Source organism: Cherax quadricarinatus, chromosome 73 (genome assembly GCF_038502225.1).
Source record: "Cherax quadricarinatus isolate ZL_2023a chromosome 73, ASM3850222v1, whole genome shotgun sequence".
Taxonomy (NCBI): Eukaryota; Metazoa; Arthropoda; class Malacostraca; order Decapoda; family Parastacidae; genus Cherax; species Cherax quadricarinatus.
In genome coordinates this window covers 2649156-2661753 of record NC_091364.1, presented here as the reverse complement: position 1 = coordinate 2661753, position 12598 = coordinate 2649156, and the positions used below count along the sequence as shown (strand labels likewise).

Below are 12598 nucleotides of genomic sequence, written 5' to 3'. Positions count from 1 at the left end.
TGTGTGTATGGAACACTGGTGCTAACTAGCCTGGAGTGTGTATGGAACACTGGTGCTAGCTAGCCTGGAGTGTGTATGGAACACTGGTGCTAGCTAGCCTGGAGTGTGTATGGAACACCACACACTCACAAGCACTCTTACTATACACACATACACACACATACACACACACATACACACACACATACACTTCTGCCACAATCACAAGTTGGAAGAAATTACTTAAGAAATAAGTATTCTACAATATTTCACACTTTTCTAATTTCAGTTCAATTAAAAAATCCATTAGTTAACATTATATTTCCCCAAATTTCCCCGAGGTCCCGACAGGCACCCCGGCGCTCAGAGAAACAGAGATCTTACAGAAAGCGTCACAACAACGTAGATATCACTGAAGACTTCTTTTGGCCCAATTCTTAGTGACAAACACTATTTATGGAGTAGAATTTGTAATATATTGAAGGGAAATAAAATGACTTTGACGTAAGGAGTTAGGGATAAGATTTACAGAAGAGTGACTTGGTGTGGCGTGGCGTCTGGGGACCGGTGTGGCGCCCCCCACGCAGGTTGTGATAGTTCGTGGCGCGGGTTGGGACAAACAGCTGTTGCTACAGATGGTACACATGATCTGCCGGGCTGCTGCTGTTGCTGGTGTTGGGTAACCTAGCTGAGGATGAGACGTGCCCAACTAATGATAAGGCGTGCCCAGCAGAGGTTGAGGCGTGCCCTGCAACCTCCACTCCCTGTGCACGAGGTGCACGGGGTGTCTTCTTGACTTCATAATGCACGGAGGCGTCATGCAAGGCGAGCCTCCTTTGTTTTGACGTCTCTTTCATTTTTCTATAGAGTTATCTTCATATCTTAAGTTTTTCACTAAATTATCATTTTTGCTGCATTTAAGTGTTCGTTCATTCCACTGGTTAGACTGGCAAATGTTGATGATAGTTGTGGCAAACAAAAATTGTTTACCAATCCACGCATCGCTCAGCGTAGAACTATATCAAAGACTTGATGAAGACACTACTCACCTAGTTGTGGTTGCAGGGGTCGAGTCACAGTTGCTGGCTCCTGTGTTTGCCATGAGTGTGCAGTGTATGTATGCACTGTATGCACTGCACATGACATGGTAGCTTTACTGGTGTCGCACTGACTAGGGTGGACTATTGTGCCGAGAGAAATATCAAGTGTAGCGAAGGAATGAAGTCTACATCCTTAACAGCCGCTGGCTGAACATCTTAAGATAACTGGTATAAAATACCGACACGATGGAAAAATAGACTCAAATGCGGTATAATGCGAGCCTTTTGACCACGTTTCGTCCACACAGTGGGCTTTATCAAGTCACAAATAGATCTACCTGACTCTCCACTCTCTATATACTCATGTACTCTTTGTCCAGGTAGATTTGTTTGTGACTTGATTAAGCATTATACGGCATTTGTGTTTATTTTCCCAGCTAAACATCTGTTGAAGAGGGTCACTAATAACTACGACCTCTTCACCACTTAAGGCAGCTAGTTGTTCACCACTTAAGGCAGCTAGTTGTTCACTACTTAAGACAGCTAGCTGTTCACCACTTAAGGCAGCTAGTTGTTCCCCACTTAAAGCAGCTAGTTGTACAGGAACTGCTGCCCACTTGCGCTTATCAGCTCTCTCGATTAGGCTAGTTTAGATGAGATTTAGTTAGGTTAGGTTAGATTGTGTAAGATTAGATTTGGTTAAATTAGGTTACGTCACGTTAGATTAGATTTGATTAGGTTAGGTTAGGTTGTGTAAGGTTAGATTTGGTTAGGTTAGATTACGTTACGATAGATCAGTTTTGGATAGACTAACGCTTATTAACCTATTTCTGTCTAATTACCTTACAATAGAAGGGCATATTGCTCCATTTCAAGCGTGCATTTTGTTATGAATGGTAAAGATTTGGAACGATTCATATCGACAATTACGATTCTTTTCTATTCTATATAGTTTCGTCTGGACATTCTGCCAGCCTTTAATGCCAATCATTTCTATGCTTAGCAGCCTCTTGATTCTTGGAATTAAAGCTACCCTGCCCTTACTTGGATCAAATCAGATTTCCTTCCATACTACTACTACTAATAATAATAATAATGGAGAGGTGATAAGCGTGTGTTTACTGACCTGTGTTGTCATTCAGACGGCTCACCACCAGGTTGGAGCTTCCAGCTACTGTTCGGGTTTCCATGGATGGTAGGCCTCGCTCCAGGGAGGTTAGGACTCTCTCTAGGGAGGGTATGACCCGCTCCAGTCCGGGTAGCTGTCCTTTGGCTGAATCCCCTAACGTCCTGTGGCGTGGGTATGGCGGCGGTGGCGAGTCCTGCTCGCTCTTGATGTTACTGTTCGGAGGCGACTGCAGAGAGGGTCGGGTTCTGTATCTCTCAGAATCTGTGGTCTCAGGCAGCTGTGAGGAGGAAGATATTTTTCTGGTATATTCCTGAAGGTGTGGCGGCTGGTGCTGGTGGGAGGCAGAGTAAGGAACCTGAGTGTATGTTGGGGGACTAAATGGCCGAGAATTACATGCTGTAGAGGGTCCAGTAATAGGGCAAAGGTCGTCGAGTGCAGGCCCTGAAAGATCAGGTAAACTTTGGGCGCTGGAGCGGCGTTCTAGACCTGTGGGTAATGGCGTGACTAACGTATTGTTGTCTCCACCTCGACCCACAACAGTTTGGCCCATTGAATCAACTCTGAGCTCTGAAAATGTGGCATTTACAAGAGGCCGTTGAGAAAAAGGCTTGTTTCCTGGAAATTCAATGTTGCTTCCCCCGCGAACGGCCTCGAGGAAGACGCCAGCATCTAGACTCGGGCTTTTGCTTCGGAAGTGTTTGGCGCTGTGAACGGTGAGACAGTTGGACCTTCGGACGTCTTCTTCACGCCAGCTAACATGAGGAATGTTAGCATCGCCTGGGTTCGATATGCGGTTTAAACAAGTGTCAACACTTGGGCTCTTGGAAGTAAAGAATTTGCAGGAGGTGGCGCCGCCAGCTTCAGAAACAATGCAGTCAATGCTTGGACTTTTTGATCGAAAGTTGTTTTTGATAGGGATAGGAAGAGAAGGAAGGAGACTTGTTCGTGGCTCCTGTGTCGAGTCTTCTCTGTAACGAGACCGTTGCATTATCTGTGGCTTCTGTTGAACTATAACAGAGTTCGCCTCTGTCGTCCTGACGCCTTTATGAGAATGTTGCTCTTGAAACGTGGAATTCAAATGCGAAAAAGAAGGTGTCGTCATGGAGGAATCAAAGTTGTGATCGTGAGTTCGAGTCCTTCCTGGGATATCAAGAGGACGACTAATACAGGCAGCGTTGGAGTAACTACGACCTCTGTGACCTTCCTGCTCCCTCCCAGGATACTTATCCTCTGTACCAACGCCTCTCAACAGCGATGTTTCCGAAGCAAACTTTTGCAGATTAGACTCCGGATTGTAGTTATTGAAGCGATGAAGACCACTGACAGCCTCATGGTACTTCGGGGGTGGACGGGATTTCCTATAACCCTGGCTATTGTAGGATTCTGTGCGTGCTCTGCTAATCTCTCTAGCCATGTCTACTGTATTCAAGAGTGAATCCGATGAGGGATAATTCGGAGGTGGAGGTCTGTGGAGGTTATTCTGTGGTCTGTGAGGTGCTCCTCGAGACTGTAATTGGCCAACTGGGGAATACAAGGTTCCCGAAGTAACTGGGTTTGCTTTGGATCCCTCTTGGGGAGAGTCAGTGACCCGGAGACGACTAAAGTCCTGCACAGGTTCCATCCTTACTCAACCTGTGGGAGGAAAATACGAATGCAAGTTATTTATCACATACACAAGTTATAGCAGAGAGATTATGTGGTTTCAGCAGCAATATACATACAAAGTGTGAACATTAAAATGGTATAAAATACCGACAGGTTGTTAGGTAAAACACATATGCAACAGTTAGGTATCTTTATTATGAAACGTTTCGCCTACACAGTAGGCTTCTTCACTCAAGTACAGAAAAGTTGATAGAAGCAGAAGATACTTGAAGACGATGTAATCAGTCCATCACCCTTAAAGTTTTGAGGGACTGACCACCTCAAAACTTTAAGGGTGATGGACTGATTACATCGTCTTCAAGTATCTTCTGCTTCTACCAACTTTTCTGTACTTGACTGAAGAAGCCTACTGTGTAGGCGAAACGTTTCATAATAAAGATACCTAACTGTTACATATGTGTCTTACCATACAAAGTGTGTTAAAGTGTGTAGGTGTGTGTGTGTGTCTCACTCTCTCACTCTCTCTCTCTCTCTCTCTCTCTCTCTCTCTCTCTCTTTGACCCCAAAACCAAACTATATTTTTAGCGCTAACTTGCGTACGCAGCAAAGTTTAAATTAAAGGTATCAAAGGTAAATAAAATCAACATCAGGCGACGAACTTAGACGATTACTACTGACGTTGATTTTGACGATGCTGCTCGAAGACGATGGTTTTCCAGAATGACGTTTAACGATGACGTTTAACAATGACAATTAACAGTGACGTTTAACAATGACATTTAACACGACATTTGACAGTAACATTGAACAATGTGAGCTGAGTGCGCTACCAATTGAGCTGCGGGACACATTGGATCATGAGATACTGTACTGTTCCCTAACAACCAGAACACAAGCACAGGACTGGGTACGACCCAATACCCTCATCCCCTCTCACTCATACCCACATCCCTCGCATCTACCTTCCTTATCTCCCCCCCTCTCTCACCCCCCTTTCCTCATCACCATCTTTCTCATCCTCCAGCACTCCTCACTCTACCATCTTCCACCAACTCCAGCTGCACAACTCAGTTAACTCCTGGAAAAGTTAACTCCTGGAAAAGTTAACTCCTGGAAAAGTTAGCTGAAAGCTTGTCGTGTTATGGTAACTCTTCAAACTTCAATGTCATTTTCCTTTCCCCAAAATTCTTTGACAAATGACGCGAAATTTTGTCTTCCGTTTCCCTTCTCATCTTTCTCTTTCTCTAGTCCTGCCCTCCCTTCCTTCTCCATTCCTTTTCTTTCTTCTCCATCTCTTTCTTCCTTCCCCATCCTCCCCTTCCTTTTCCATACCACACTTACAGGCTTAAATAATTTACTAAACCAATAAATTGGAAAGAACTTTATATATATATATATATATATATATATATATATATATATATATATATATATATATATATATATATATATATATATATATATATATATATATATATATATATATATATATATATATATAACCCAAATAGAGACAGAAACTCAGTAGATTGATTGATCTGTATATTTCGACCCCCTTCTGCTGTATAAATATATACTGCACATGTATACTTGGTAGGTACAAAAAAAACATGCCATGACAAGTGCCAGGTGATGCCAGAAGACCAAGCAGACACACAGTGACAGCTGTTGTGGCGTCAGTTGAATCACAAGCAAAAACAGATGGAAAAATGCAAATACTTGTTGCATGGCACTTCCGTAGAGGGCGGGACTAATGTGGCCCCTCCATATCCTAAGGTGCCACTGGGTACTAAATCATGGAGTGACACTGTCGTGCGAGACAGTGGTAGGTGTTACCAACGACAATGGGGTTGATTCCGTCGTTCTTCCTTCGCCACGGCACATAGTGGGGGTCAGATTAAAAAAATAATGTTAAGTGCTAAGCCCATGTGGATCATTAAGAGAAGACGTTGTGGAGGCTCGATCCTCCGTTTGCTGAGCGCTAAACAGGTGCACTTCCTGTTTGTACTCACCTATGTATGTTCTAAATATTCTATAATAAATAAATTTACGTGTCAACACTCTAGGGTCGAACTTATGAACTACGACAAGGGACTCAACTCAGCACGACACATACTGATAACCATTGTTTACTCCAGGAGGGATAATGAATGGCCTGTGCGACCTGGTCGTTGGGAATTGGAACAGACAGACTCAGTAATAGACTATAATGTATATTTTGCCTTCACTCACTATATACAGATATGTACACTATGTACAATATGTACAGATGGAATAATAATAAGTGTACACCACGGTGACAGATGGCAAAGCAAAAGCCAGACAGAGTGCACCGTGCTCAACCAGCAGGTAGGCAAGTCTGCCAATGCTTACTGCGAGTGAACCACGTTGCTTCAGCTTCGGCGGGCTTGCCTGTGATTGGTCAATGAACCAAGGTACTGATTTAACGATGGGTTCAATGCTGATTGTTAAACCCTTATCACCAGGTTCACTGGTTGGGAGGCAGCCTATATGGGAGTGCGACATATGCCGAATAAATTGCAACACACTCTTTGCATACCACACTATGTAAATGGTTCAAGTCGGACCGAAACGTTGTCGTGAGGTCCTCTCTCCTATGTACGAGTTATTTGTGTATTCTCACTGCTGTGTTAAGCACTGAATTAATCATGTCTTTGTTGTTCTGTGGTGGAATTCTGGTATAACTCGCCACAAAACCTGCTGAGAATGACGCGACTGATTTATGAACATCTGATTGTTGTAGAATTTATGGTCGACTGAAGGGGAAATCATTATAAATATTGATAGTGACACTGGTGGCCCTGGGGGAAGGGGTGTGTTTGTCTCTCAGTGATACATGAGACACTTGTGCGATCACGACTCATGTACCGAACACGTCGACTCCAGGCTGAGGGAATGATCACCTCAAACTCATTATCATTGCACAGGTGTCTTATTTATCAACTTGTTGGCTTTCTAAACTATTTAATCAAATTGCTTCTTAGTGTGTGAGTCGTGGGTCTTAGCTGGTTATTCTTCTTCTTGTTTCAGCTGTGTTGGGGCAATAACCCCCCCTCCCGGGCACACCAGTGGACCTCAAGCATGATTTCAACTATTTCGTTCTTCTCTTGTATGTTTTGACCACACGAGCGATTTTATAACGAGCGGAGGCATATACAGAGAAAGATCGTATCTGTTCCTGTGTGTCTGGAGCGTCACTTGGGGTCACAGTGGTGACCTGTACTTAACTCAGTGGTGACCTGTACTTAACTCAGTGGTGACCTGTACTTAACCAGTGGTGACCTGTACTTAACTCAGTGGTGACCTGTACTTAACTCAGTGGTGACCTGTACTTAACTCAGTGGTGACCTGTACTTAACTCTGTGAAGAAGTGTCTTGTGTGCTCCCCGTGGACTGAACCAAGATGCCCTCCATCGAGAAACTTTACCAGCAGCTTAAGGAAGAATTGAGGGTAGCGAAGATGGAGATACGGCGATTGACTGAGGAAAACAAGAGGATTCGTAGTAGTCCTCCTGTTTCGAGTCCTCAGGTCAAAAAGGGATCGTGGTCAGTGGCTGGACAGCAGGGGACGAAGTTGACGATCAAGAAGACGAATGGAAAGCCAGAAACGATGAAGAAGAAAGAGACTGCTGTGGAAACTCTTGTGGGAACCTCCAATGCATTCTCGGTGCTACCCGAAGAATGTGAGTCGACTACTGGGATCGTCACGACGAACGACAACAAGGAAGGTAAGACTATTGTTGTTGTTGGGGATAGCCAGGTTAGATACATGGGTAGGGCATTCTGCTTGAAGGACAGGAGTAGGAGACAAAGGGTTTGCTTTCCTGGGGCTGGGATGGAGGACATTGTTAGCCGGCTTGACAACATCATGAACGGTAATGGGATCAATCCTATTATTTGCCTCAGTGCTGGAGGCAATGATGTAGGCAAGCGTAGAAGTGAGGATTTAGTTAGAAAGTTCAGGACAGCTATAGACATGATTAGGAAGAAGGGGGGGGGGCGCCCTGTTATATGTGGCATTTTGCCAAGAAGAGGTGTTGGTAATGAATGGTTGTCCAGAGCAATTGGTATTAATTGTTGGCTGGATAAACACTGTAAGGATAATGCAGTACCATTCATTGACAACTGGGACAACTTCTATGGCCGAAATGACATGTATGCCAGGGATGGGGTTCACTTATCCAGGGCAGGTGTGGGTTTTCTTGCTAACTCAGTTGAGTGGGTTGTTAGGACTTTAAACTAGGATTAGTTAGAGGTATGGGTTTAGAAATGATTAATAATGAGTATGGATATGTTGACTTATGCTCTGATATTAAGAATCTTAATAGTAACTGTCATGGAGTAACTCTGGGTAATGATAATTTCAGAAATTGTGTAAAAACAAAGATGAATAGGAAAAATGTGCAGAAGAAAAAACATATGATGGTATTTTATGCTAACAGTCGAAGTGCAAGAAATAAAATTAATGAACTACGTTTGGTAGCATGTGCTGGGAACTTTGATATCATTGCATTAACTGAAACGTGGTATGATTTAAAGAGTCGGGATATGACTGCTGAGTGTAATATTCAGGGATTTAAGTTATTCAATGTGGATAGATGTAATGGGAAGGGGGGAGGAGTTGCATTGTATGTTCGAGAAAATATTAATTGTTGCATAAAAAAAGGTATAAAAATAGATGGAGCAGTAACAGAGTCTGTTTGGGTAGAGTTCGTGGAGGGTCAAGAAAAACTAATTCTAGGTGTAATATACCGACCTCCAGGCTTGGATCACGATAGAGGGAGACTTCTTTGGGACGAAATTGTTAGGGCTTCTGGACACAGTAACGTAGTCATAGTAGGGGACTTTAACTTTAGCCAAATTGACTGGAATTCTTTGACAGGTAATCTAGAGTCCAGTGACTTCATGGAAACAGTTCAGGACTGTTTTCTGAAACAGAGTGTAACTGAGCCTACCAGGGGTAATAATTTGCTAGACCTAGTCTTGTCAAATAAGGAAACACTCGTGAATAATCTGGAGATCACTGAAGAGCTTGGCGCAAGTGATCACAAATCCATCACCTTTAGCATTAATTGGGAATGCAAGAATAATGATAATACAGTAAAAATCCCTGATTTTCGTTCTGCCGATTATAATGGACTTAGGGAACATCTGTCTAATCTTGATTGGGGTTATCTAGCTAATGATTTTATTGACGATAATCATACTTATGATTATGAAGGGATCTGCTTTTATGATTTTTTTCTTAATAATGTACACAGTGCCCAGAGTATATACATTCCCCAGAGAGAAATTAGGTCTAATAATAACGATCCCAAATGGGTTAACAGGAGGCTAAAGCATCTATTAGGGGAGAAAAGGGGAATTTATAGGCGCATCAGAAGAGGAGAGGTTAACCTTACTGACCAATATGTTCAGCTTAAAAGAGAAGTAAAAAAGGCGATTAGAAAGGCTAAACGTGACTATGAAATTAGAGTTGCTAATGAATCAAAGACTAATCCAAAGGGGTTCTTTCAGGTGTATAGGACGAAGGTGAAGGAAAAAGTAGGACCTCTGAAATCTGGGAATGGACAGCTGACGGATAATGAACTGGAAATGTGTTCCTTATTTAATGACTATTTTTTGTCAATTTTTACACAGGAAGATGTAAATGAGATTCCAGTAATTAACAATTATTTAGTTCCTGATGAATTTAAGTTAACTAATATTACTGTCACGAGGGACATGGTTATTAAACAGATAGACAAACTGAAACAAAATAAGTCCCCGGGACCCGATGAGTTGTTTTCAAGGGTACTTAAGGAATGCAAGATGGAGCTTAGTCAGCCATTAACGAGTGTATTCAATGCGTCCATCCTTACCAGTGTTGTGCCAGAGTTGTGGAAGATGGCTAATGTGGTTCCTATATTCAAATCAGGGGATAAGTCCACTCCTTCAAATTACCGTCCAATAAGCCTGACATCTATAGTGGGCAAGTTATTAGAATCAATTATAGCTGACATTATCAGAAGTCACCTTGAAGAGCATAACTTGATAAATGAATCTCAGCATGGATTCACGAGAGGTCGTTCCTGCCTGACAAACTTACTGACGTTCTTCAATAGAACATTTGAGGCAGTTGACAGTGATAAGGAATATGATATTGTTTATTTGGATTTTAGTAAAGCCTTCGACAGAGTACCTCACAAGAGACTCTTAAGAAAAGTGGCAGCTCATGGTATAGGAGGTAAAGTTCTAGCATGGATTGAGGCATGGCTTACCAATAGAAAGCAGAGAGTTACCATTAATGGAGTGAAATCTGAATGGGGATTAGTCACTAGTGGCGTTCCACAAGGATCAGTTTTAGGCCCTCTCTTGTTCATAATTTACATTAATGACCTTGATGAAGGGATTACTAGTGACATGAGTAAGTTTGCTGATGATACAAAGATAGGCCGTATAATTCACTCTGAGGAGGATATCAATGAACTCCAGGACGATTTGAACAAATTAATGTCTTGGTCTGAGAAATGGCAGATGAAGTTTAATGTGGATAAGTGTAAGGTACTTGCCCTTGGTAATGAAAATAACCCTCGAAGCTATAATCTAGGTGAAGTAGAGCTTGGTCATACAGAATGTGAAAAAGACTTGGGAGTCATGGTAAGCAGAAATCTAAAGCCAAGACAGCAGTGCCTCAGTGTGCGCAACAAGGCCAACAGATTACTTGGATTTATCTCAAGAAGTATAAGTAACAGAAGTCCAAAAGTTATTTTACAGCTCTATACATCACTAGTGAGGCCTCATTTAGATTATGCTGCTCAGTTTTGGTCCCCTTACTACAGGATGGACATAGACTCATTAGAGAACATACAGAGAAGAATGACTAAAATGATTTACTGTGTAAGGAACCTCCCGTATGAAGATAGACTTAAAGCCTTAAATCTCCACTCTCTGGAGAGGCGTAGAATGAGGGGAGATATCATTGAAGTGTATAAGTGGATGACGGGCATAAACAAGGGAGACATTAATAAAGTACTGAGGGTGTCGAACCAGGTAAGAACCAGGAATAATGGATTTAAGTTGGATAAATTTAGATTTAGAAAGGACATAGGTAAGTACTGGTTTTCTAACAGAGTTGTAGATGCGTGGAACAGTCTTCCCAGTGGGGTGATAGAGGCTAGGACCTTGGGTAGCTTTAAGAAGAGACTGGACAAATATATGAGTGGGAGGGGCTGGGTTTGATTGGTGTCATTGGGTACGGGAGTTATTTCTTGGGTAGCTTTAGGTAGAGGTTGTTTTGATAAGGACCTGCCTCGCATGGGCCAGTAGGCCTTCTGCAGTGTTCTTCCATTCTTATGTTCTTATGTTCTTATGTGTGTGTTTATATGTATATAATGTTGTTCAATACATTAGCCAATTAATTAGTAACATTGCTACAGTACAGGTTCTGTAGGAATGACACACGGTAACGCGGTGTGTCACGCATTGTACAGGTGTTGGCTGTGGTATAACCACCACTGGTGTGACAGATGTGAATGTTAGCTGGTATGAAAGACATTCCTTGGGTAGTGAGAGGAAAATGTTGACAGTGATACGGTGATAACAGAAGGATGAAAAGTTGCGGTTTGATAGAGGTATCACCTGATTTTTCAGAGGTATCCCCTGTATCCCTTAACTTCAGGCCCCTGTACCTCAACACACCAGAAAGGCGAAGTCAGTGTACTAATTAATACTGTACTTTAAAATCTTCAATGAAGCCCACTTTAACATTAAAATGGTATAAAATACCGACAGGTTGTTAGGTAAGACACATATGCAACAGTTAGGTATCTTTATTATGAAACGTTTCGCCTACACAGTAGGCTTCTTCAGTCAAGTACAGAAAAGTTGATAGAAGCAGAAGATACTTGAAGACGATGTAATCAGTCCATCACCCTTAAAGTTTTGAGGTGGTCAGTCCCTCAGTCTGGAGAGCATTGTTCCATCACGGCACTGTGGGCATTCTGAGGAGCTCAGAACAAGGGAAGAAACTTCTGCACACCATGCCCAGCTACCCCAGACCTGCCAGAATGTACGGCCTGCCAAAGACTCACAAGCCTGGTATCCCACTGAGGCCCATATCCTCGGGAATAGGCAGTGCTCCCCACCAGCTCTCAGGAATTCTCGCCAAACACCTCTCGAAACTCTTGGGCACTATCAGTCCAGCACATCTCAAACACTCAGGTGATCTTCTCAATCGCATTCGCAACATCAACATCAGGAACAAGAAACTTTCCAGCCTTGACGTGACTTCCCTATTCACTAAAGTACCTACTAAACAAAAAGGTAGTTCTGTTTGTGACTTGAAAAAGCCCACTGTGTGGGCGAAACGTAGTCAATAAAGGATCACATTATACTGCATTTGTGTTTATATTGCCATTGTGTCGGTATTTTATACCATTTATTTCCACTGTGGGCTAGTTGTGAACTGTTGCAGCCAGAATATTGTGGGCTAGTTGTCACTTATTGCAACCAGGGTATTGTGGGCTAGTTGTGAATTAATGCAGCCACAGTATTGTGGGATAGTGAATTGTTGCAATCAGGTATTGTGTACTAGTTGTGAATTGTTCCAGCGTACAAGCTGTTGCAACCAGGGCATTATAGGTTAGTTGTGAATTGTTGCAGCCAGGGTACTGTGGGTTAGTTGTGATTTGATCAAGCCACGATATTGTGACTTTGTGGGACTGTCTGCCATAATTAAACATTTAATCAAAGTAATTTACATTAGTCTCACCTGAAGACTCAAGGAAAAAAAATCTAGAATATCCGTAATTCTGCTTGATTTTCGAGACAGATTAGTTTCCTC

General features: G+C 42.5%; 1 protein-coding gene across 5 annotated transcripts in view; it reads right to left on the bottom strand.

The window, feature by feature from the left end:
• LOC128701131 (uncharacterized) overlaps nucleotides 1-12598 on the bottom strand; it is a 144758-nt gene that overhangs the window by 114634 nt on the left and 17526 nt on the right. For all 5 annotated transcript variants that reach the window (XM_070100533.1, XM_053794715.2, XM_053794714.2 and 2 more), the window contains exon 2: nucleotides 2146-3780. In XM_070100533.1, the coding sequence (XP_069956634.1) occupies nucleotides 2146-3769 (1624 nt within the window). In that variant the 5' untranslated portion in view covers nucleotides 3770-3780. The remainder of the gene's footprint in view (nucleotides 1-2145; nucleotides 3781-12598) is intronic.